The sequence below is a fragment of the Phascolarctos cinereus genome, unplaced genomic scaffold (assembly GCF_003287225.1).
Source record: "Phascolarctos cinereus isolate Bilbo 61053 unplaced genomic scaffold, phaCin_HiC Scaffold_5;HRSCAF=322, whole genome shotgun sequence".
In the NCBI taxonomy this organism is placed as follows: Eukaryota; Metazoa; Chordata; class Mammalia; order Diprotodontia; family Phascolarctidae; genus Phascolarctos; species Phascolarctos cinereus.
Genome location: NW_027555958.1, coordinates 374197034 through 374223694, shown reverse-complemented (window position 1 = coordinate 374223694; position 26661 = coordinate 374197034). Strand labels below are relative to the sequence as shown.

Below are 26661 nucleotides of genomic sequence, written 5' to 3'. Positions count from 1 at the left end.
AGGGAGCAGGTAACGGTGTGGAAGAGCTTTGTACCTACAAGGCACTGCGGCGGCTTTCCGAGACCAGCGGAAGTGGCTTTCCCCAGGCCTCCGGCAGCTTCCGGTTCCCTTCCCCTCCCCCCACCGTTCCCAGAGGGCGGAGCGTCGTTTACGGTCAATGCCAGGGCGGGGCCGTCTCCAACAGGAAGAGCTCCCCTCCCCCACCCCCCCGTGGGAGAACCCGCCCCGGACTAATCGCGGACTTCTCCAGCAGCGGGTCCCACCCAGAGCCAGCACCTGATGCCGCCTGTTAAATGCTGATAGAGTCACCTCGGCGTCAGTCAGCAGAGGAGAACAGCCGCTGGCGACGCTGCGGCTTCGCGGTCCGAGGAGCCCGAGTCCACCTAGAGCCTCGCGCCGCAGCCATGGGGGCATGTCCGCGCCGCGGGGCCTGGCTCCGCTCCGTGGGGTTCCTCGGGGCGCTGGCGCTGCTCGCCCTGCCGCAGGCCAGCGGTGAGGAGGGGCGCCGGGGCCGGGGCCGCAGGTGGGGTGGGGGAGGGAGACAGCGGGGAGGGGCCGAGGGTGCGAGGGGGCTTCGGGTGGCAGACCGCTGCCCCTCCCCTCCAGACAGCTCCTCGCCCCGGGGGGTCCTGAGCCTGGCTCCCTTCCCGCTGGGAATTGGTCAGCGATTGACAAGCCTTTCTGGCGGTCCACGCTCCGGGAAGCTCCTTCTATTAGTGCTTTCATAATGCTCACAATTATGCTGTTGATTTGTGGAAACGGAATCCGAGTCATTAAAAGGAATCAAGCGTTTATTGAGTACCTGCTGTGTGCCGGGCGCCACGCTGCTGGCTGGAGTCAAAGATAAAAATGAAAGGGCTGTAGCAGATGTCAGCCTGAAGAATGCGAGGGATAATGGAGCCGGGTCAGCTGTAAAGGGGTGACCCTAAAATGGCGAGGCCAGCGCTCTGGGGGGCTTTTAAATTGACTAAAGGGGAAGTCGGTGTCTCGACACTCTCTCCACTCCAATTTTTGTTTTGTGTTTGATGGGAGTTTTTTGGCCGCTGGAAGAATCCTTAGAAAAACTGAAGTAGTTTCACCACCCGACTACTTTAACAGAAATAGGAAACTTATACGTATGTACATATGTATGGGTATATACACATACGCATACATGTGCAGAAGGCAGTGGCATTTTTGTCCACTGGAGAGAATGCTTGAGTGGGCTAGGTATCTTTGCTTTAAATTGTCGAGAACTTTGTGTTATGGTGACCTGTGTCGGGCCTCATTTAGAAACTGTTTCAGGCACAGTTATTTGTAGGTTAACACTAATCCTCATTTCTCCTGAAGGGTTTTTGAGCAAACCACATTATTGAGAGAGTATGGAGCATCCCATTTGTCCCAGTAACGTTATCTTGTATGGCTCCTGAGTTGGGAGAAAAGCTGCTGAAGTCCTAATATTAATGTACCATTGGTTTAGGTTTTATTAGTCCTTTGTGAGGTTAACTGGATCAAAATGAGAGACAAAAAGTATTCTCAATTGGCAGCCATTCCTCGTGTGTCCTTCCTTTTAAAACTATTTGGAAATAATCATTTCAATGATGAGTTAGGGCTGCACTCAGGACTCCACATTTGTTTTAGACTGATAACTCATACTTTGTCAGAGCAGTTGAAAGCTCAAATCTTGGAGCTATTTCTATTGAGTAACACTAAAAAAGTAACTAGAGATTTGGAAATGAGGTTTTGAAATGAAATCTTTGATTATCATTTTGCCTCCCTAAGACATAAATTCATGTTAGGGCTTTGACTGTAATATGACCCATATCATATCAAACCTTGTTTCTTGAATAGGTATGCCAAGGGTGAGAAGAAACCTGGTGTCATGGTTGAAAAAGAGAGGAAAGGAATCGGCAATAGTGCCTAGTATGTGCTAGGCATTGTGTTAAACACTTTTACAAATATTACCTCTTTGTTGTTATATTATCCTCATTTTTTACTTGAGGAAACTGAGATAAAAAAATGAGCTGGCCAGGGTGATACAGCTAGGAAATGTCTGAGGTTGGATTTGAAAACAGTATTCTTAGAAAGATAATTAAGATTCTTTTAATGAACGTTTTCCTTCTTACTGGAATTGTGTATAGGTTGTAATATTTAATCACTCTTTTTTTAGGTGATTGTACTACTCTGCCAGCATTTCCTCATGCTCATCCCGAAGAAAACTATGATGCTGATAAAACTTTTGTTGTTGGAACCATTGTACATTACAAATGTGATACTGGTTATCTTAAACTACCCGGAAAATCAGACACAATTGTTTGCCAGGGTGTGAAATGGTCAGAAATTCCACAATTTTGTGATCGTAAGTTGTTTAATTTAGGTTTATTTTTAAGGTTAAAGGTTAAGGTTAAAAACTAAGGTTAAAACCTAAGTTAAAACTAAGTACTTAACAAACTAGATAGAGGCATAAGTCCTTATAGATAAGACACTGATCTTGAAATCTCGGTCTGTATTCTGCCTCAGAAGGTTACTGATCATGTAGCCCTGGGCAAGGTAGGTAAACTTTCTGTGCCACATTTTTCTCATCTGTAAAATGAAGGGATTAGGCTCAGTGGAAGGTCCTTTCAACTCTAAATGTGTAATCTTGTGAATTTTAATGCTTTAAATATCCCTAAGAGCTTATTCTTTTTTTTCTTTATATCTCTTGTTCTTTGTCAGTTCTCAATATTATATATTTTTTCTTCTATAGGACCAGTTTGAAAGCTATATAGTAGTACTTTGAATTGTTTGATTAGTATTTCTTTGATCTGTAGTGAGGTTGAATTTTTTTTTCAGGTTGTTACTGACAGCATGCTTTCACTTTGGTAAATTTTCCTTTGACTATGCAAAGTGAATTGAGTGTTGCTCTTTACTGTTTGTTAAGTTCTTATGTAATTTTTCATGCAGTATTCCTAACTTTTTTGTTTTTCTTTTTGTGCCTTGCAGATAGTAAGCACTTAATGTTTGTTCCATTGATTTATTGGATATTTTTTGTTTATAATTTTTCCTTGCAGTTTGTCTGCTTCCTCACAATATCTCATTTAATAATTTTTATATGCCCTTTGCAACTGAGACAAAAAACATTCCCCTTTTCATTTTTAATGAATACTTTTGTATGTTTACATCTGTAATACAGATGCAGTTTTTTATGGTATGCATTGAGATTCAGCTTTTGTTTTTGTCATGTTGCTGTATGGTTTTCCAAAAATATTTGTTAAATAATCCTTAACCTAGTTTTTGTTTTCCACAAATTCTGTCAAACATTACCCACATTTGAAAATGTGTCAGTTCTGTTTCTGTGATCTTTATCGCATTCCATTGGTCTTTTTTCCTTCCAAGAATGAAATAATTTTGATACCCAGCTTCACTAAATTAAAGAGTTTATAGGAAGACATAGACAAGAGTTGAACAAGATTAAGAGGGGATACAGATATGTAATAATTTTACATTGTTGCAGGAAGTATTCACATTCAGTAAGTTGTTTTCTGACTTATATCTCACTTATTTAAAGTCACTTAGTAAATAGCCTCCATGTGCTAGAATATAGTAGAGAACCCAAAAGTGAGCAAACATAGGCTTCTTAAGAGGCAAAAATCGATATCCTGAAGTTTTCACAGTAGTGGTTCATGTACTTTAGTATTAACCCTTTCCTCATAGGCTATTCTGTTTTACACAGTTCTAAGTTTGTTAGTTATCTGATTTGAAAGCCCATGCTAAGTTAGAAGCATCAAATTACAGAATCAAATCTGAATTGAAAGAGACCTTATAAGCCATATAATGCAAACCATCCTTGAATAAGTATTTCTCTTATAATGTAGTTGGTAATAATCCAGCCTTTGTTTAAAGACCTGCATTGGGATGAGAGTAGAGTGACCCAGTATATATTATGTATGTACCCATTTCACTTTGATAGTTCTGATTATTAGGAAATTTCTCCATATATCAAACCCAAATCTGCCTCTCTGTAACTTCTGTCCTGTTACTCCTAGTTTTGTCATCTGAAACCAAGGAGAAGTCTAAACTCTTTAAAAACTTGATGACAGTGATCATGTTTCCTAGTCTAAATCTTCACCTTGTCAAACTAAAAATTCTTGGTTGTTTCTACTTCTTCAGATACGGCATAATTTCAGTTCCCTTCACGATACTGGCTGTCCTTCTCTCTGTGTTCTCTCTCAGTTTCCTGTGTTCTTCCTTCCACCTCAAAGTCTTCATTCCAGTGATCCTTGAAGGTGGCACCCTGAACTGTACGTGTTTATTCAAGTGTGGTCTGGCAGTGCAGTCCTGGGCAAAGAAGTCACACTTCTTTGGCTGCCATTCTATACTAATTGATTCATTGAATTGTCAGTCTGTTAAAACCTCCGATGTTTTTCAAACAAATTTTTACTCTAAGCTTGCCTTTCCGATCGTGTACTGAAGAAGTATTTTTTGAAAATAAATATGGGAATTGAAATTTAACCAGTGATAAATGTAATCTTATTAGATTTAAACCAGCAAGTTAGTCATTCAAGTTCTTTTCAGATCCTGACTTTGTTCACTGTATTAGCTATACCTCTCCTAAACTTTGTGTCATCTGCACCTTTGATAAGCATTTTGTTGATTCAAATGTTAAGCTAGAGTGATCCCTAGGATGTTTTACTGGAAACTTCCTCCAAGTTGACATCAAGCTGTTAATGACTACTCTCTGGGTCTGGCAGTAAGGTAGTTCGGAATCCACAAAATCTATTCGCCATCTCTCCATCTTGTCTGTAAGAATAACCTGAGAGACTTTTTCAAATGCTTATTAAAATCTAGGTAAATTTATACTTGCAATATTTGCTTGATCTACCAGGCAGGGCACTGGATTCCCTTGGCTAGCTCTTCTCAGTGCCTGGGCCAAGTCCTTCTTGAATGTACAATTGGCTCTTCTCTGCCACCAAGGATCATACTCCTTTAAGCTACTTCCACTGATTCTCTCTTCTGTGCTAGATTCAGTATCTACTACTAGACCAGTGGACAAGATGCTGTGGATAGTGGGGCTGAGAAATATAATCCACCCCAACCCCTTTGCTGTGTGCTCTGGTAGAGTGCTGGGATCATACCACACCAGTCTCTTTCTGACTTGGCTTTCTCCCTTTCTGCACCCTACATGAAACTTGTTAAAAGAGTAAAACCCTGTTAAAAAAGAAAATAAGGTTACTATGGCATAACTTGTTTTTGATAAAGCCAGGTGGACTTCTCCTGATGACCAGATGCTATTCTAGATTATTCACTAACCATTCCGAATTTTTGCCAGGAATTAAAGTCAAACTTACTGATTTTTAACTTGCAGGTCACTGCTTGCATTTTTAAGAACTGAGACGTTTGCCCTTTTCCAGTACTTTGACAGTTCTTCTGTTTCTACAGTATTTCATTGATCACAGTCCCTCTTCAACAATATGTAACATTATTTTAAGGTTCTGTACATTTTTTTAAAAATAAAATTTTATCAAGTTGCTTTTTGTTTTGCACATGTCTCTGCCATTCCTTCTTAAACCCTACTACCACCACTAAAAATGTTTGAGCAAAACAAGCTTGATAAAACTGCATTTGACGATATGTACCATATTCCATTTATATCGTACTCCAGCTCATCTCAGAAGAGAATAATGTTTCAATATGAGTTTTCCAGAATTTATATTTATGGCAGTGTGTCAGTTTCACTGCCTTTTAATATTGTTATTGTAGTCATTGTTGAACATATTTTTAAAAAAAATCCAAATTAGTGAATGGTTGGGTTCCATAGGTAACCACACAGTTCTTTAGACAACTCCCTCTTTATTCCACAACTGGATGATTTCTCTGTCTTTAGAATTTCCTCTTGAGCTTCTCATTCTTTCTGGGATAACTTTCTCTATAAATTTTTAGGCCATGGAATGCTACTTTCCCTTCTCTGAAGAAGAAATTTTCTCCTAAAATCTAGGGTGTGTGCCAGACTTTCTAGCTTTCCTGGCTTTTTCAGTCATGAGTTCTAAAGATGAGTAGTTATTACCATGTTCCTTGCATTTTTATTTCACCAGTTATTTTTTGTTGTTAGAACCAAGCATAAAATAGCTATTCCCTTAATGGTTTCTGTATTACTTTTTAAAAAATAAATTTAGTTTTAGTTTTCACTCCCATAAGATTTTGAGTTTTAAATTTTCTCCCCCTCCCTTCATGCACCCCTCCCCAAAAGGGTGTGCAGCCTGATAAAGGCTCTATATATACATTCATATTAAACATATTTTCATATTAGTCATGTTGTAAAGAAGAATTAGGACCAATGGGAGGAACCATAAGAAAGAAAAGACAAAGCAAAAAAAGAGCAAATAGTGTGCTTCCATCTGTATTCAGACTCCATAGTTCTTTCTCTGGATGTGGATAGCATTTTCCATCATGAGTCTTTTGGAATTGTCTTAGATCCTTGCATTGCTGAGAAGAGCTAAGTCTATCAAAGTTAGTCTTTGCACAGGGTAGCTGTTACTGTGTACTGTGTTCTCCTGGTGCTGCTCATTTCACTCGGCATCAATTCACATGAGTCTTTCCAGGTTTTTCTGCAATCAGCCTGCTCATTTCTTATAGCACAGTGGTATTCAATTATGTTTGTATACCACAACTTTTTCAGCCGTTCTCCAATTGACATACATTGCCTCAGTTTCCAATTCTTTGCCACTACAAACAGCTGCTATAAGTATTTTTGTATATGTGGATCCTTCTTCCCATTTTTATGATCTCTTTGGGATACAGAATGATATTGCTGGGTCAAAGGGTATGTACAGTTTTATAGCCCTTTCAGTATAGTTTCAAATTGCTCCCAGAATAGTTGGATCAGCTCACAATTCCACCAACAATGCATTAGTGTTCCAATTTTACCATATCTTCTCCAACATTTATCATTTTCCTGTTTTGTCATGTTGGCCAGTCTGATAGGTGTGATGTGATACTTCAGAGTTGTTTTGATTTTCATTTCTCCAATCAATAGTGATTTAGAGCATTTTTTCATATGACTATAAATGGTTTTAATTTCTTCATCTGAGAACCACCTGTTCATATCTTTGACCATTTATCAATTAGAGAATGACTTGTATTCTTATAAATTTGACTTAATTCTCTGTATATTTTAGAAATGAGGCTCTTATCAGAGAGACTGGTTGTAGAAATTCTTTCCCAATTTTCTACTTTCCTTCTAATCTTGGTTGCGTTGGCTTTGTGCAAAAACTTTTTTTTTTGTATTTTCTTTTTTTTTTATTTTTAACATATGTTTTTAAAACTTTGGGATAGAAATTTTCTCCGGTCCTCCCTCCCCACCCACCCCCATTGAAAAGGCAAGCATCTCGATACAGGTTATAGATGTGTAGTCATGCAAAACACTTCCATATCCCTTCATCCTATCCTACCCCCCATTTATTCTATTCTCTCTTTTGACCCTGTCCCTCCTCAGAAGTGTTTGCTTTTGATTATCCCCTCCCCCAATCTGCCCTCCCCTCTATCAACCCCCTGCTCTCTTGTCCCCATCCGCCCCTTATTTTCCTGTAGGGTAGGATAGATTTCCATACCCCAGTGTGTATGTTATTCCCTCCTTAAGGCCAATCCTGTGAGAAAAAGATTCACTCATTCCCTCTCACCTTCCTCCATTTCCCCTCCACTATAAAAGCCTTTTCTTGTCTGTTTCATGTGAGATAATTTACCCCATTCTACTTCTCCCTTTCTCCTTCTCCCAGTATAATCCTTTCTCACCCCTTAATTTTATTTTCCAGATATCACCCCTGTGTCTTCAGCTCAGCCTGTGCCCTCTATCTATCTATACATATGATTTTTTTTACCTCCCACCACCCTAACACTGACAAAGGACTCATGAGTTACAAATATCATCTTTCCTTGCAAGAATGTAAACAGTTCAACATTATTAAGTCTCTTATGATTTCTCTTTCCTGTTTACCTCTTCCGTATTTCACTTGAGTCTTGTATTTGAAAGTCAAATTGTATATTCAACTCTGGTCTTTTCCTCAGGAATGCTTGAAAGTCCCCTATTTCATTGAATGATCATTTTTTTCCCTGAAGGATTATACTCAGTTTTGCTGGGTGGGTGATTCTTGGTTGTAGTCCTATCTCCTTTGCCCTCCAAAATATCATACTCCATGCCCTCTAGACCCCTAATGTAGAAGCTGCTAAATCTTGTGTTATCCTGATTGTGTTTCCACAATACTTGAATTGTTTCTTTCTGGCTCTTGCAATATTTTCTCCTTGACCTGGGAATTCGGAATTTGGCTACAATATTCCTAGGAGTTTTCCTCTTTCAGGAGGTGATCAGTGGATTCTTTCAATTTCTGTTTTGTCCTCTGGTTCTAAAATATCAGGGCAGTTTTCCTTGATAATTTCTTGAAAGGTGACATCTAGGCTCTTTTTTTGTTCATGGCTTTCAGGTAGTACAATAATTTTTAAGTTTTCTCTCCTGGATCTATTTTCCAGGTTGTTTTTCCTTTTTTTTTTAAATTTTATGAATTTATTTTGATTTATCAATAATCACTGCCATATGCTTTTGAGCTTAAAATTTTTCTCCCCCTTCCTCCCCAAGATGGCGCTCAATCTGATGTAGGCTATACATTTACATTCCTATTAAACATCTTCACATTAGTGATCTTGTAAGTAAAAATTAAAACGAATAGAAGGAACCATCAGAAAGAGGAAAGAAAACTGAACAGAAGAGGGGAAAAAAGGAATTCAACTTCCATAGTTCTTTCTTTGGATGTGGATAGCGTTTTCCATCACGAGGCCTCTGGAGATGTCTTAGATCCTTGTATTGCTGGGAAGGGTTAAGTTTATCAATATCAGTCATCGCACAGAGTGACTGTTACTGTGTACAACGTTCTCTTGGTTCTGCATCAGACCGTATAAGTCTTTCTAGGTTTTTCTGAAGTCAGCCTGTTCATCATTTCTTATAGCACAATAGTATTCCATTAAATTCATATACCACAACTTGCCCAGCCATTCCCCAGTTGATAGGCATCCTCTCAATTTCCATTCTTTGCCACCACAAAAGGAGCTGCTATGAATATTTTTGTGCATGTGGGGCCTTTACCCATTTGTATGATCTCTTTGGGATATAGCTTTAGAAGTGCTGTTGCTGGGTCGAAGGGTATGAACACTTTATAGCCCTTTGGGCATAGTTCCAAATTGTTCTCCAAAATGGTTGAATCATTTCACAACTCCACCAACAATGCATTAGTGTTCCAATTTTCCTGCATCTCCAACATTTATCATTTTCCTGTTTTGTCATGTTGGCCAATCTGATAGGTGTGATGTGGTACCTCAGAGTTGTTTTGATTTGCATTTCTCTAATCAATAATGATTTAGAGCATTCTTTCATATGACTATAGATGGCTTTAATTTCTTCATCTGAGAACTGTCTGTTCGTATCCTTTGACCATTTATCAATTGGGGAATGGCTTGTATCCTTATAAATTTGTCTTAATTCTCTATATATATTTTAAAAATGAGACCTTTATCAGAGAGACTGGTTGTAGAAAATTGGGAAAGAATTTTTACCTTCCTTCTAATCTTAGTTGCATTGGCTTTGTTTGTGCAAAAACTTTTCAAAGAGTGTGTTCTTATCCCAGAAGCTGGGGTCTTTGGGTTTATGAAATAATAGGTTGCTATCGTCATTGACTACTGTTTCTTGCATATTTAACCTATTCCACAGATCTACCCTCTATTTCTTAGCCAGTACCAAGAGTTTTGATGATTGCTGCTTTATAATACAATTTAAGATCTGGAATTGCTAGGCTACCTTCCCTGCATTTCTTTTCATTAGTTCCTTGATATTCTGGACTTTTGTTCTTCCAAATGAATCTTGTATTATTTTTTCTAACTCTATAAAATAATTTTTTGGTAGTTTGGTATGGCACTGAATAAGTAAATTAACTTAGGTAGAATTATCATTTTTATTATATTAGCTGGCCTACCCATAGCAACTGATGTTTTTCCAGTTATTTAGATCTGATTTTATTTGTGTGAAAAGTGTTTTGTAATTGTGTTCATAGAGTTCCTGGGTTTGTTTCGGAGGTAGACTTAAATATTTTATAATGTCTATAGTAAGTTTAAATGATTTCTCTTTCTGTCTCTTGTGTTGGGCTTTGTTGGTAATATATAGAAATGCTGATAATTTTTATTTTATAGCCTGCAACTTTGCTAAAGTTGTTTATTATTTCAATAGTTTTTTACTTGATTCTCTAGGATTCTCAAATATATGTCATGTCATCTGCAAAGAGTGATAGCTTTGTTTCTTCTTTGCCTATTCTAATACCTTCAATTTCTTTTTTCTTTTGCTGCTAAAGCTAATGTTTCCAGTACAATATTGAATAACAGTGGTGATAAGGACATCCTTGTTTCACCCCTGATCTTATTGGAAATGCTTCTAGCCTGTCCCCATTACATATAATGTTGCTGAAGGTTTTAGATAGATGCTATTTATTATTTTAAGGAAGACTCTATTTATACCTATGCTTTCTAGTGTTTTTAATAGGAATGGATGTTGTATTTGTCAAAAGGTTTTTCTGCTCTATTGAGATGATCATGTGGTTTCTGTTGGTTTTGTTGTTGATATGCTCAATGATGCTGATAGTTTTCCTAATATTGAACCAGCCCTGCATTCCTGGTATAAATCCTACCTGGTCGTAGTGTATTATTCTTGTGATAAGTTGCTGTAATCTATTTGCTGATATTTTTGCATTAATTTCATCAGAGAAATTGTCTATAATTTTCTTTCTCTGTTTTGACTCTTCCTGGTTAGGTAGGTATCAGCACCATATTTGTACATAAAAAGAATTTGGTAAGACTCCTTCTTCACCTATTTTCCCAAATAGTCTGTATGTATTGGAATTAATTGTTCTTTAAATGTTTGATAGAATTCGTATATAAATCCATCTGACCCTGGAGATTTTTTCCTAGGGAGTTTCAATGGCTTGTTAATTTCTTTTTCTGAGATGGGTTAAGTATTTTACTTCTTCTGTTAATCTGGGCAATTTATATTTTTGTAAATATGTATCCATTTCACTAAGATTGTCAATTTGTTGGCATGTAGTTGGGCAAAATAATTCCTAATTATTGTTTTAATTTCCTTTCCTTGGTGGTAGCTTCATCCTTTTCATTCTTGATACAGTAATTTGGTTTTCTTCTTTTTTTTTTAAATTAAATTAACCAAAGGTTTATCTATTTTATTGTTTTTTTTCATAAAACCAGCTCTTAGTTTTATTTATTAGTTCAATAGTTTTCTTAATTTCAATTTTATTAATTTTTCCTTTGGTTTTCAATATTTCTAATTTGGTGTTTAGTTGAGGATTTTTAGTTTTCTTTTTCTAGTTTTTTTAGTTGTATGCCCAATTCATGCTCCTTTTTTATTTTATTTATGTAAGCATTTAGAGATATAAAACTTCCCCTAAGAACTGCTTTCGCTGCATCCCATAAGTTTTGGTATGTTGTGTCATTATTGTCATTCTCTTGAATGAAATTGATTGTTTCTATGATTTGTTGTTTGACCCAATCATTTTAGGATTAGATTATTTAGTTTCCATTATTTTTTAGTCTGTATTTCCATGGCCCTTTATTACATATAATTTTTATTCAGTTGTTTTTCCAGTGAGATATTTCATGTTCTTCTCTATTTATTCTTTTGGATTACTGTTACAGTACCTTGATTTCTCAAATTGGCCCTAGCTTCCAGTTTCTGCATTCTAACTTTTAAGGAAGTATTTTCTTCAGTAAGCTTTTGGACTTCCTTTTTCATTTGGCCAGTTTTCCTTTTTAGAGCATTCTTCTCCTCATTGGCTTTTTTTTTTGCCATTTGGGTTAGGGATTTTTTAAGGTGTTATTTTCTTAAGAATTTTTTTGGGTCTGCTTTAGCATCACTCTCAGTTTTTCCTCTCCTTCTCTTACTTGCTTCTCAAAATCCTTTTTGAACTCTTCCATGGCCTTGGACCGATTACATTTTTCTCAGAGGCTTTGGATGTAGGAGTTTTGGCTTTGTTGTCTTCTTCTGGTTGTTTGTTTTGATCTTCTTTGTCACCAAAGTAAAATAATATAGTCTGACTCTTTTTGCGCTGCTTGCTCATGATCCCGGCCATTTACTTGAGTTATAAACTCTTTGTTAAGGTAGGAGTCTGTTTCCAGTGTGGAGAATGTATTGTCCCAAGCTTCAGGGTTTTGTGCAGCAGCTTTCAGAGATACTTCTAGAAACCTGTAAATTTTCAGTTCTTCCAAGGTGCTATGATCAAGGGGAGGTGTTTACTTCTTTCCTGGCCTGTGCTGTGCTCTATGAGTGAGTCTTGGAACTATGAGGAGGATTTCCTGGTCACAGCCACTACAAGCTCCATCATGCCCCAGGACTGCCTAGAGCTGTGACCCAGATCCAAGTGTGGGCAAAGCAAGAGAATCCTGCACCAGCAAAGAGATCCCTTCAATCTCCCTCTGATCAGCCACTCCATTCCCTCTGTCTGTGGGCCAGAAGCTGTGGAGGCAGCTGCTGCCCTGGGGCCAAGCGCAAGGGCTGGGACTGGGACTGGGCATCTCTCTTGTCACCCCACAGACTTTTCCTACTGACCTTCTTAGTTGTCTTTAGCGTTTGTGGGTTGAGAAGTCAGGAAATTGCCACAGCTGCCCACAGTTCAGTCCTCTGAGCCCTGCTCCAGGTTTGCTGCGGCCTGCACTCCCATGCCTGAACTGCCACTTTCTCTCCTTTCCCCCCCTGGCGCAATATACCTTTCTAATCAACCATTCAGGCTGTCTTGGGCATGAAATTTGTTTCACTCTGTCTTTTTGTGGGTCCTGCTGCTTTAGAATTTGTTTAGAGCCATTTTTTATAGTTATTTGGAGGGGTTTAGGGGAAAGCTCAAGCAAGTCACTGCATTTATTCCACCATCTTGGCTCTGCCCCTCTTGTGCAAAAGCTTTTCAATTTAATGTAATTAAAATCATCCATTTTGTATTTCCTAATGTCCTCTATATCTTGTTTGGTTGTAATTCTTCTCTTCACTGTAAATCTGACAGGTAAAGTATTCTTTGCTCTCCTAGTTTGCTTATACTGTCAGCCTTCATGTATAAGTTATGTACCCATTTTGACTTTATCTTGGCATATGGTGTAAGATGTTAGTGTATGCCTAGTTTGTGCCATAGTGATTTCTAGTTTTCCCCTCAGTTTTTGTGAAATAGTGAGTTCTTATCCCAGAGGAGTCTTTGGGTTTATCAAACAGTACATTACTATAGTCATTACTACTGTGTCTTGTGTATTTAATCCTCCACTCTAGTTCTTAGCCAATACCAAGGAGTTTTGATGATTACTGCTTTATCATAAAATTTAAGATTTGGTGCTGCTAAGGCCACCTTCTCTAGCATTTCTTTTCATTAATTCCTTAATATTCTGGACCCTTTGTTCTTCCAGATGAATTTTGTTACTTTTTTACTAGCTCTATAAATAAGTTTTTGTTAGTTTGATTGGTGTGGCACTGAATAAGTAAATTAATTTAGGTAGAATTGTCATCTTTATTATATTAGCTCAGCCTACCCATGAGCAACTGATATTTTCCCAAGTATTTAGATCTGACTTTATTTGTGTGAAAAGTGTTTTGTAATTATGTTCATATAGTTCGTGGGTTTGTTTTGGCAGATAGACTCCATATTTTATGAAACTTTAAATGGAATTTCTTTTTTTTTGAAAGGCAATAGGTATTAAGTGATTTACCCAGGGTCTCACAGTCAGTAAGTGTCTGAGGCTAGAGTTTGAACTCGGGTCCTCCTGACTCCAAGGCTGGTACTCTACTGTGCCACCTCGCTGCTTCTGGAATTTCTCTTTCTATCTCTTGCTGTTGGGCTTTGTTAGTAATATATAGAAATGCCAGTGATTTATGTGGGTTTATTTTATATCCTGCAACTTTGCCAAATTTGTTTATTATTTCAAGTAATTTTTTACTTGAGTCTCTGAGTATAACATCTTACTATCTGCGAAGAGTGGTAGCTTTGTTTCTTCTTTGCTTATTCTAATTCCTCCAATATCTTTTTCTCCTCTTACAGCTAAAGCTAACATTTCTAGTACAATATTGAATAACAGTGGTGATAATGGACATCCTTGTTTCACCTCAATCTTACTGGAAATGCTTCTAGCTTATCCCCATTACATGTAATGCTTGCTGATGGTTTTCTCTGTATTACTTTTGAAGAGTGAAATTTTCATTAAGGCAATTTTGATAAAGGAGAATGGCTTTTAGAGGCAATAGGAGAAGTTGATACCTTGTAAATGGGGTAGGATGCAGATTAAAAAGCTGACACTAACTCAAACATAAGTCTAAGGATGTTTAGCATCAGAACAAAGAATCTTACACACATCTCAGTTGCCTTGAGAAGAAGTAGAAATCAGTGTGTGTAGAGTTAGTCCTTAACCAATTGATATCCCCCCTCAAGTTAGTTAATGTCATAATAGAAGGGGCTTATAACATGTTTTAAATGAAACACGGTCTTGTTTATACCTTATTGCACCTTTACAAAATCTTCAGTTTCACTGGTGGAATTGGAAGGGCAGCTTACATTTGGCTGGCAAAAAATTGGTCACAATGCTGATGGCCTTTGAAAAGCTAAACTTCCCAGTCCTGGAGACAGCCCCACTCACCCATTGTCTTACTCATCTTTGGTGTCTTGGAGCAGATTGATTCACCCAGTAGAATACTCTGTTTCATTTAGGGAGCAGAGAGAGAGAGAGGGAGAAAGCCAAGTCAGAAAGCAGATTGGTGAAGTATGAGCGAGCACTCTACCAGAGCACACAGCAAGGAGTTGAGGTGGATTATATTTCTCAGCCCCACTATCCATAGCATCTTGTCCACTGGCCACTGAAGCCAGTACATAACAGAGAATTGGTGGAAATGGCAGCAGAGAAGAGAGCCTACTGTGGTTTCAAGAAGGAGTTAGCCCAGGCACTGAGGAGAGCAGCAGACTAAGAGAACCTATCTAAGCAACCTGGTCAACACAGATGCTACTCAGATGGTGCAGCTTGAGTACACTGTAAGAAGAGAAAGGACATTGAGGCCCTACAGTACTGGAAGCATTACTTAGGCTAAATATGTTTCCTTCATGTGTACTTCACTACCAGTATACTCTTAGTTTTTCCTCACTCTTAACTACTGCTTTTTTAATATGGGGGAGAATACACCCCAAGTTTATGGTGTGTGGGGAGGTAGAACTGTTGTATAGTTACTTTCTTACTATCCTATCTTAATAACTGTCTTTTCCTTGAGTTCACTGTATTTATGGGCTAACTATTTAAAAATAGGTGTACTGGTTGGGGCTCATGAGCTGTAATTTTAGTAGTGCGAACCCATCAAGTTCCTTTGAACCTTGGAGATAATGGTTTCCCCTTTCAGACCGAACCTACATCCTTTGAATGCTGGATTTAGATGAAAGTGCTACCAGAGAGGGGCTCTACATGGTATTATAACACTTAGTGATAGTTATTGTTATCGTTTATGGTGGTGATACCAGATTACCAAAAGTAGATTGAATTTTATTCAGCATATTCTTTTAAGGAGACAAGGAAATTTGTAATACAATTTAGATTTCTACCTAACATACTTTTTAAAAAAAAAACAATTTTGGTGTTTGGGGGGTGAAGTTCGATTACCCAGGAGGCTTATTGATATGGAATTGCCCATTCCCTGGAAGTGCCAAGTAAATGGATATAATGCTACATTTTAAACATGTTTTAGTATGTTATCAATTTAAAGTGTGAATTATTTTCAATTCAGTACATATTTCTTGAGCAGCTGTTAGTTTACTTCATGCTTACATTTCTTAGGTAGCACGCTGTGTAGAGTAATACAGGAGGCATAAGAGAATGTAGAACACAAGTCTCCTGCCTCTAGTACATTAATCTTTATAAGAAGATCTAATAGGTACTTGAAGTAATAATTAAAGAATATATACAGTGCCATTTATCATTGAAATTAGTATAAACTAATCAATCCAGTAGAGACCTGGATCTCCAGAGGAACTCTGTCTTCTCCCCCAGTTAATCCACTCAGCTCTGACCTCATCTGAGCTATCCTGATTACTTGATGAGTGACTAAAAACTCACTTAGCCTGTTTTTTATCTACCTGTCTCCAGACCACTGTTTGACCTCCCATTTAGCTATCCATAAGGAAACTAGGGCCTGTCCAGCTCAAGCATCCTATCTGCTCTGCCACTGTGAGAGTAGTCTCACTTCCTTATGACCCTCCTCCTTATCTTGTCCTAGGAAAAGTAGTCAAATCAGTGATACCATCGTTATTAGAATGATATAACAATTATTTGCCTTATAGAATTACCTTCAATTCCTGTGACTTCCTTCTGCAGGTCAAAACTCCCTTCCCTGGTTCCAACTTCTCTTACGTGTGTTGTTTTCCACCGTTAGAAATAAACTTCTTATACAATTATGTCTCCACTGCCTACCACATGTGACTGTTGTATAGTAGGTGCTTAATAAAGCCTTTTTCATTCATTTGATTATCAAGGGATCCCTGGAAGAAATGAATATGGTAAGAGTGATACATTTTTTAAAAGAAACTACAGAATAACATCCTCTCTTTTGCATGTAATGTTGAATTAGAAACTCATTCCTATATTAACATTGTAGAGAATTTTTTTTTGGTATATAGCATACCATGGCATATTGTAAGGTTTTTTTTCCTTTGTAAGCTTTTTGAAGGAAATGTTTTGATCACCTGTTCATGACTGCACTCCTTTATTCATGTCCTTTTCCCTTTTGTTCTCAGGTAGCTGTAATGCCCCAAATCGGAACGCTAGTATGCAGCTGAATGCCATATTCATAAGTGAAAATTACTTTCCTATTAACAGCACTGTGAGTTTTTTATGTCGGCCAGGATATACTCTCAGTAAACCTGGGCCTCTTCTCAGTACTTGTCAGGATGATGGAACGTGGTCACCTGTGTCAGGGTCTTGTAAAAGTGAGTAATTCTATCACATGTATTGTATCTTAGTCATTATTATTGGAATTTTTCATTCATTTATGTTGAACTACTGAATCCATATTCTTTCCTGTGATACATTTTCATACTTAATTACAGGCTGCCATGTACTTTTGAAATTTTCATTGTTTACAGAGAATCTTTGTACTGTTGATTTTTTCAGCACTAATTTCCATTGATGCTTTCTGTTTTTACATCAGTTATTTCAGAATGTTTTTTCTTCCACCCCCACCCTACCCCCATGAGGGACCTTTGTATGCAGTGATCCATCCCTATAACAAGAAAACAAAAACATTTACTTCAGCATGTTGAACATATGTAACATATGCATTATTTTGCACCCATAATTTCCCACTTCTCCACCAAAATGGGGGGAGATTCATTTCTTCATCTCTTTTGGTACAAGTTTAGTGATTAAAATGACTTAGCAGTTGGCTTCCTTTTAGTGCTCTTTTCTTTTGTTATTTAGTTGAGTATATTTTCCTGTTCAGTTTATGTCATTCTGCATTACTTCATAGAAGTCTTCCCATATGTCCCTGGTCATCAGATGCATTTTTTTTTCAAAAATGAAAAGTTTTTCCAAAAAATTGCAAACTGAACCATATGAAAGAGTACAATTCTAAGGGCTGTGTGATAAGACAGGCACCTTAATATGCTGTTGCTAGAGCTATGAATTGATGTAACATTCTGAAAAGCAATTCAGAATTATGTGAGAAAAGTAATTAAATTCTACATAATCTTTGAGCCAGAGATTCCACCACTAGGAAAAGAATGAAACACCTCAATATTCACATGACATTCATATACTTTTGTTCAGCCATAGTCCAATCAATGGGAACCTATATTGTTTCTAATTTTTTGCTACCACAGATTTGCTGCTATGAATATTTTGGAATTGGAACCAAATGAGCTACTTGGTCATTCAATATTTAGCTCTAGCAAAAAGCTGTTCAGTAAGAACAGGCATTGAGGTACCTGAAGTTGATTCAGCTGAGCCAAGCTCCCCTGTCTGAGATGCCTAGGGTGATCCATCACCCAAGCATTGGAGTTCCCTGAAGTGACTTCTAAGGCAGTGAGGAAGTGACATCAACAGCCTGAGCCTTAAGTTACCTGAGCTAATTAGGTCTTGAAAAAGCCTTCAGTACTTCAAAAGCTGTAAAATTTGCCCACCGGAGTGGGAGATGGGGTTAGGATATTGCTGTTTCCATGTACCATATACCACAATGAACCCAAAATGCTTGTGCAGCTTGGTTATTAAAAATCAGACCATAAAATAATTAGAAAAGAACTAGATCAGGTACCTTTTGCAGCTGCGGCTAGAGGGAGAATTCTTTAACCAAACAAGGTAAAAAGAGATGATCACAAAAGATAAAATCAGTAATTTTAGTTTACATGAAATTGAAAAGTTTTGGCATAATCAGTGCAATTAGGAAAAGAAGGGAAGCTTTTGATTGAGGAAAAATCTGTATATCATGCCTATGATAAGGTCTGGTATCCAAATAAGGAACCCACACAAATGTTAAAACCATTTTCTAGTAAATCGGTAGTTAAAGATTATGAACATAAAAGTTCTCAAAAGAATTGCAAACCATTAACCATTTGAAAGTTTGCTCAAAATAGCTAATAAGGGAAATGCAAATCAGATAATACAAAAAATGAACATTTAAAAACCTGAGATTTCACCTCACACTCAGCAAACTGGCAAAGGACTAAGATAGGCATAGTCATTACTGGAGGGGCTGTAACCAGGTATTATGCTGTTATGAGGCAGCTAGATGGCTCAGTAGATACAGCACTTGGCCCAGAGTCAGGAAGATCTGAGTTCAAATCCAGCCTGTGTGATTCTGGGTAAGTCACTTAACCTCTGATTACCTGACAAATGGATCCACCAGAGAAGAAAATGGCAAACTCCCCTAGTATCTTTGTCACAAAAATCCCAAATGGGTTCATGAAAGATGAGACACAACTGAAGTGACTGAACAACAACAAAGGCACCTCCCCAAGAGTGGTCCAAGAACTACAGGTCTTATTCATTCACATGTTCATAAAATACTCTCTTGTGCTAGCAAGGATGTGTGTTCATTAGGGAGCAGATCAACAAAATGCAGTGTGTAGATGTAATGGGATATCGAGGTACCATTAAGAAACAATATGAAGAATTCAGTAAGTTGTGGGAAGATTTATATGAATCGATGTAGAGTGAAACAGGTATAGCCAGGAAAACAGTGTCTAGTATTATGGCAGCGTAAGGGGAAAAGCTAAAGAATGAGATTGAATGCTGTGTAATTATAATGACCAAGATTAGCCCCAGGTAACAGCTGAGAAAATGTGCACACTTCCTTTTCATGTAGAGATGGGAAACTGGAGGTGTGAAACATGTGTACTCTGAAAAAGCTAACATGTTGGTTGGATTTTTTTTTTGGGTGAGGCAATCAGGGTTAAGTGACTTGCCCAGGGTCACACAACTAGTAAGTGTCATGTGTCTGAGGCCGGATTTGAACTCAGGTCCTCTTTGACTCCAAGGTCAGAATCTACTGTGCCACCTGCTGCCCCTTTTTTCCCCTCTTTTAAAATTTGTTATAAAGGTTGGTTCCATTGTTAAAGGAAACGTGAGGAATCTATTTGAAATTGAAGATTGCATAAAAATCAATTAAAAGTTAAATTTTTTATAATAAAATTATATTCCATTAAAAAAGAACACTTCTTATCTTTTGACCTTCTTTAGAAGGGAATAGCTCTTGTCCTTTCATATTTATGTTAATTCCCTGTGTATCTTGACTGCTAGATTTTTATCAGATGTTTGACGCAAGCTTTTTGCAGTTCAGAGTTTTTATTTCTATCTTAATTGTATTGATTTTGTTTGTGCAAAATTTTCTTAGTTTTATGTAGGCAATGTTGTCTATATTCTCGCTATTGATTGACCACTTTGTTGATTAAGAATTCTGCCTCTGAGGGGCAGCTAGGTGGCGCAGTGGATAGAGTACTAGCCCTGAAGTCAGGAGGACCTGAGTTCAGATGCATAACACTTAGTAGCTGTGTGACTCTGGGCAAGTCACTTACCCCAATTATCTCACCAAAAAAAAAAATTCTGCCTCTGGCCATAGTCTGCTTCCATTCTCCTCTGTTTTGTTATGACATGGTCTTTCATATTTAGTTTGCACATCCATTGGGATCTTACCTTGGTATATGGTATAAGATACTGTTGTAAATAATCTGTCTTCCTCCATATTACTTTTCAGCTTTCCCTGCATTTCTTGATAAGTTATTTTCTTTGTAATTATCAACCTTACCTATGACCTGTAATGGCATCTATAACAGATGAATCAAGAAAATATTCTGAGGAATTGAGGATTTAGTTTGTATTTGGGCACAGAAAGAACTCATTTTAGTCTTTCAGTCATTGAGTCATACTGGAAAACATCAAGGAGCATGTAAGCTCCTGAAGAGCAGGGCTGTTGAGTTTTTGTCTCTGTATTCTCAGCACCTAGCACAATTCCCAGCACATTGTAGGCATTTAATAAATGCTTGCTGGTTGGTTGGTGTCTGCTCTATTCTGTGCACGCAGCAAGTGGCATCATTAACATTCTTGTGGTGCTGAATTGGAGACAGGAAACCTGTGATTGAGCATTGTGTCTGACACTTCATAGCTGGGTGAGAGGGGGCAAGTTACCTAGCCCTTTGGGGCCCCAGTTTCCTAATCTTTAAATGGAGATAATGATACCTGTTGTGCCTTCCACCTTGGGTCACTCTGAGGTTCAGATTAGGTGTGTACATGCTAGATTGTTAGATAAGATATCTATAAAACACCTGATTTAAGGTATCTCAATGTTTTTCTTGCTATATAGATATCAATATCTGTATTCGTGTGTGTGTACCACTTTTAAAACTTTACAATGCTATGTAAATATTAACTTTTTTTTTTTAACCAGAAAAGTCATGCCCAATCCACAAGATTTAGAAAATGGTCAAGTTCATATACCAGATACCTCATTGGTTCAGAAATTACATATTCTTGTGATGAAGGGTGAGTTGTTTCTTAAAAAAATGGAGTGTGAGTTAACTCAGTTTTGTTATTTTGTTTCACAATTTTTAGGGCTTGTAAAACATCCACTATAATAGGCATCCTTATCTGTTTGATTGTAATTAAATGATGGATTTATACTAGTAACTGTCATTGTGTGGATTCTTGAAGGCAACCCTTCCTTATTACAGGCTCTGCCGATCCCATTAACGTGGAAAGGCATAGTGGTATGGCCCAGTGGTGGCCTGTATACTGAGTGCTCAAAGGCAAGTCCAGGGAAGTTTGGAAGTGGCTTTACTTGACTGACAACATGAACATGGCATTATAATAGAGTTACTCTCCATATTACCTGCTATTTGCAATCCTTTTTTCCCTGTCCAAAGAAAAATGAGAGGGAGGCTCTCATTTTATATATGTGTGTGTGTGTGTATGTATGTATATGTATATATGCACAGACATATATACATATTTTATATGTGTCTGTATATACATATATACATATATGTGTATGTATGTGTGTCTATATATGTGTGTATATATGTATATATGTGTATATGTATGTATAGGTATGTCCCATCTCATAGAATGGGATATAGTTTGTTATATTGGATGAGAGAGGTACTTCATCTGAGAGGTCCAGTCCCTATCCTTCTATGCTATTGAGTATCATAACTACTTATAATTATAAACATATTGCAAATATCTAGTTTGATAATGGTCACTGATGATTTTTGTCAGAGACAACCAAGTGAGCCTGTGGAAGGGAGCAATCATTAGTCTTGTTTAACTTGAGCTTCAGCCCAGGAGGCATTCCTGAAGGTGTTTACGAAGGAATTTGCTACTTTTCTAGAAGATACACTCTTCACATTTCTGAAGGAGGCTGTTAGGGTAAGAACTTAATGATGCTTACCTGCCTCCTCTCTGTTCTGGAAATGCCCATAATAAGCCATGAGCAGGGAGTTCTGTCAGTGCCTTACAGCCGAATGGTCATCATTTGCTTGATTATGATCCACCAGAATATTAGATTGCTGTAAGGTAATGGTGCTGTGATCCTACCAATGTTAAATATTCAAGAACTGTTTGTTTTCTTTTTGGAGAAGCGAATGTTGGAAAGAATTCAGTACTTACTGCAAGAAATCATAGTACAATTAATTGTAATTGTAATAAAATGTAATACATTTTATTCAACAAATATTTATTAAGTGCCTACTATGTACGTATTGGAGATACAAAGATGAAATTGGAGTCCTCATGGAACTTAAATAGTTTCTCTATATTAGTAATATGGGGAAATTAATGGCAATATGGAAATAGATAACCCTGTAAAGGTATTTTCATTAACTCTCCTTCCTGTAGATACTGTTTACCTAATCTGAGTTAATAGATACTTTGTACATAGTGGCTACTAAATAAATATATTGGGTAGTGTATACTCAGACATAAAATGTGGTCCCTGCCCTCAAGTAGCTGACAGTCTATTTGGAGATACGTTATAGGCATATAAAAAAATTCATCATCTGAATGAGATTGGTATGATAGTAATACATAAAATAACCATATGAAAATGGGCACCAGAATTTCTAGAGATTACTCTTGGTTGAAATGGCAAGGAAAGATTTCACAAATGACTAGCCCTGGAATGATATGGAAAATTAGGTAGGTGTAGATATGATGAGGAAAGGGATTCAAGTTGGGATAAACAATGTAATAGTGAGGCATTTTGAAAATAAGGTCAGATGACAATTGAGAAAAACTATTTAGCAAGGTCAAATTCATGTTAAGCATGTTTACTCTTTGCTTATTTAAAGGTTAGGTATTGAGATACTGTAGGTGTCTCTATTTGGTTAAGTTGTAGGAGTTTCAATTGTTACTTTTATGATGTATTTCTTTTTTCTTTTTTTTTTTTTGCAGGCAATGGGGTTAAGTGACTTGCCCAGGGGTCACAGAGGTAGTAATTGTCATGTGTCTAAGGTCAGATTTGAGCTCAGGTCCTCACTTCAGGGCTGGTGCCACCCAGCTGCCCCCTGATATTTCTTAAATCTTTATCAAAGCTTTGGTTGTAACTGTAGTTTAGCAAGATAAAGGGTAATGTACCAATCTCCTGGCTTATCCCAGAAGTCTTATTGTCCTATAACATTTCCTCTTGTTTCCAGCTACACCTTAATAGGTGATGATGTTAGAAGATGTGAGCTTGATGGAAACAGAGTTGTGTGGAGTGGTGCCATTCCATTTTGCAAAAGTAAGTAAATAATGGATTTATACACTTAAAGAATTTTTTGGATGTGTTTTGTAAACTGTGTGGTGTTTATCTTTTAATGTTATTCAAAATGTAGATTGAAATTCATATTAAAATGTTATTCATCTTCAAATGGTCTTGACCTAGCATGGTAGTGCAGTAATCGTCATTACTGTAATTGGTTATGTTTCTAACATTCATTTGTGAACTATAACAATGTCCTAGGTTAGCGTACCAAAACATTTACTCATGATGTAACTGACTTATGCTAATGATAGCCTGAATTCTATGTCTTAAAGTTTAGAGAAAAGAGAGTATCATTTCTTGAGGAAAAGACGAAACCCATAGCAAAATTTAGAAATGGGCCTCTTTTCCTTTTACATCTTTCTATCCCCTAGTGCCCTTCATGCTGCCCAAAGACTCTGACACTCTGTATCCAGGCCCACCTTCCAAAATACTCCCTACTCTGAAATTATATACTTGTTCTTCCTTGCCTTTTCTGCAATCCATTTTCCTGTTCCTTTCATGTTGCCATCTCAGCTAGGAACACAACAGTTGGAACTAGTTCACACTGAATGCTTCCGTTCAATAATGCAGATATTTATTAAATGCCAGCCTGTAGAACACACTGTGCTAAGCACCAGGGATATAAAGATAAAGAACTGTTCTGTCCTCTGAGGCCTTTGCTTGGGGCAGCATTTAAGAGGAAGATGGGATATAACATTAAGTAACCAATAAGTTGAGCTGAAGAGTGAGAGGGTATTAACAACTAGGGGAATCAGGAAAAGCTTTCTGTGGTGAGAGTGGGAGGATAGCACCTGAGTTTGACCTGGGAGGAAGTCTAAAGATTTTTGGAAGTGAGGAAGGTGGGCATTCCAGGCACAAGGGGAAGCCTACACAAAAAGTGGAAAGGTAAGAAATGCAATTCTGAGTTCAGCTGAAACCTGGACGTGAGTAATTTGAAATAAGTCTGAAAATGTAGTCTGGAGACAGACTGTGAAAGTCTTTAAGTGTAAAGCTAAAGAGTTGGTATTATCTTGATCCTAAAGATAATAAGGAGCTATTGAGGCTTCTTTCACAAGGCAGTTACCTGACCAGACTGTGGTTTAGGAAGATTATTTTGGCAGCTCTGGATGCTAGGTGACCAAATAGAAGTGTAATATACAAAGTTCAAGAGACAATTTCTAGGTAATTAATCATTTTATTAAGAATGCTAGCATATTATTAATAAAAGGATGGTCATTTGGCTGTCTCTCAGGCCAAAGACGAATCATGGAATGAACTGAACTTAACACTTACGTGCCCTTGGGAGAGTGGTGTTCCTTAGGGTGGAAATCAACTCTGATTCGTTAACAATTAATGAGAGAATTAAAATGAGAGGTGGACCTGTTCTAATGAAGGCTAGGGCACATGATTTTGATCCATTTACTTCCAAATCACCCCCAGCCTTGGGCAATTTAATCTAGGAATTTATCCCCACCCAAACCCCTGTAGAACACTGCTCTGGAATTCACCTAGATAAGATGGTCTAGGTGGGGTAAGTTTTTGGCCGAAGTCAGCAATGACCTTCAAAGACTCAGCTTCAAACAACTGGAAAAAAGCCTCTATCTTCCCCGTAACTGGTTATTACTAATCATTTCTCTCAGAAGGTTGTAACAATAGTCCAGGTAAGAGGTGGTATTTGGATTACAGTTGTATGGGTGGAGAGAAAGGGATGAAAGTAGAATTAAGTAATTGGATACAGGGGATGAGTTAGTGTAAAGAGTTTGGATGACAAGCTGCAAACTTGGTTGGTTGGAAACACAGTGGTGTGTCCTCAACAGAAATGGGGAATTTCACAGAGAAGAGAGATGGGATTGGGGGTAAGATGCTGATTGTTTGTTAGCCCTCTGGAGAGAGTTGTGTTCTAAAAAGAAGTAGTGTACTTAACTACATTAAATCTCTTAATTGGTGAAATTTCAGGCTTTTTTGACATAGTGAAATGGGGGGGAAAAACTTAGAAACATCTTTTTGAATTGGGAGATAAAAATTCTAGTCAGGCTTTGTTCCCTTCAGTTTATTCCTGTTTTTAGAGCAGCAGATATCTATTAAATACCTATTATGTGCAAAGTCAGAAGCACTGAAATCAAGACAGAACTTTGGTCTAGGATTTTACATTGTATGCTTGATAACACATGACCCAGAAAAGTAAATATATCATTTGAGGAAAGAGAGGGCAAACTAACAACTTTGGGATGAGGAAAGGATTGCCAGAGGAGATAGCACCTGAGCTGAACCTTAAAGGAATAGAAGGAATCTAAGAGGTGTGGATGTATGAGGGTGAGGAGGAGTGATGAGTGAGAGCTGAGGAAGGGAGTTCATGCACAAAGGGCAGACTATACAAAAGCATACTGAAGTTGGACAGCCAGTAAAAGGTAATGAGGGGCTAACCTAGATTATTGACTATATGAGTGTAGAAGACAATGGATATCAGAGGAGTGGAGGTGGAATTGGCAAGACTTGGAAAGTCATTGGATATGAGGGAAAGGGTTTGGGAGAAGGATAGGTTAAAGATAAATTCCAGGGTTGCTAACCTGGGTAATTGGGAGGATGGTGGTACCCAACTATAATAGGGAAGCTTCACAGCTCTTCTCTTCCTCTGCTTCTGGAGCCACACTCTTCAAAGACTCACTTCACCTCCTTCACCCTCTTCTGATTTCACTGAAAGCCTCTTTAGTTTTCTCTTTTTGGAAAGTACATTCACTGTACATAGCTATAGGTAAATAAGTGTCCTAATGCCTAACAAGCATGAGTCCAGCTCTTCTCTCTCACATTCTCTTCTGTTGGCTGGATCCTTTTTCCAGAGCAAAACTCATCTTTTACTTACCCAGCAAAAAAGCTTCCCCTAGGATGGTGCTCACAATGGTCCCACCTAGGAGCCTGGAACAGGCTGTTTCCAGGGCATGAAGAACAAGCACCATCTCTCTGTTCCTGCCAAACAGGTTGCAGTAATTATGATAAAACTGGCTTGATACCCTGGGGAGGCTGTGGGCAGGTGCTGCTCTTGGCCTTCTCTTTCTCTCAGCCTACCCCTTCACCTCTTTCACCTAATCCAGTAATTGGGCCAGTGCAACCTTAGGTTGATTTTCAGCTAAATGGTTAAGATTTTCTGTCCCCTTGAATATAATATTTTTGGTTCAGCAAGTGAATAAAAGAAAATTCTTACTTTTAATTTTTTTCCCCATAAGTTAATACTTGTGCACCACCTACAAGCATCGAAAATGGGAAGCACAATGGCGGCAACAAGGATTTCTTTACCTATGGTGAGGTAGTGACTTACCACTGCGATTCAAGAGGTCAGCATCCACTGTCGCTTATTGGAATGCCAGAATTATTTGTGATAAAGATGGAGAATG

General features: G+C 37.9%; 1 protein-coding gene and 1 long non-coding RNA gene across 7 annotated transcripts in view; both read left to right on the top strand.

The window, feature by feature from the left end:
- The first annotated feature begins 192 nt into the window (after positions 1-192).
- Positions 193-26661, top strand: part of LOC110222718 (membrane cofactor protein-like) — a 77111-nt gene continuing 50642 nt past the window's right edge. For 2 of the 6 annotated variants that reach the window (XM_078156339.1, XM_078156338.1), the window contains exons 1-3: positions 194-492; positions 2150-2338; positions 16797-16988. In XM_078156339.1, coding sequence (XP_078012465.1) covers positions 294-492; positions 2150-2338; positions 16797-16988 — 580 coding nt within the window. In that variant the 5' untranslated portion in view covers positions 194-293. Of the gene's footprint in view, positions 493-2149; positions 2339-16796; positions 16989-26661 lie in introns of all 6 variants that reach the window. The other 4 variants (XM_078156340.1, XM_078156336.1, XM_078156337.1 and 1 more) reach the window with 4 other exon arrangements.
- On the top strand, positions 21207-26621 carry LOC144457801 (uncharacterized). The gene is made up of 3 exons (XR_013487314.1): positions 21207-21918; positions 23184-23269; positions 26494-26621. It is a non-coding gene; the product is annotated as an uncharacterized LOC144457801 (long non-coding RNA).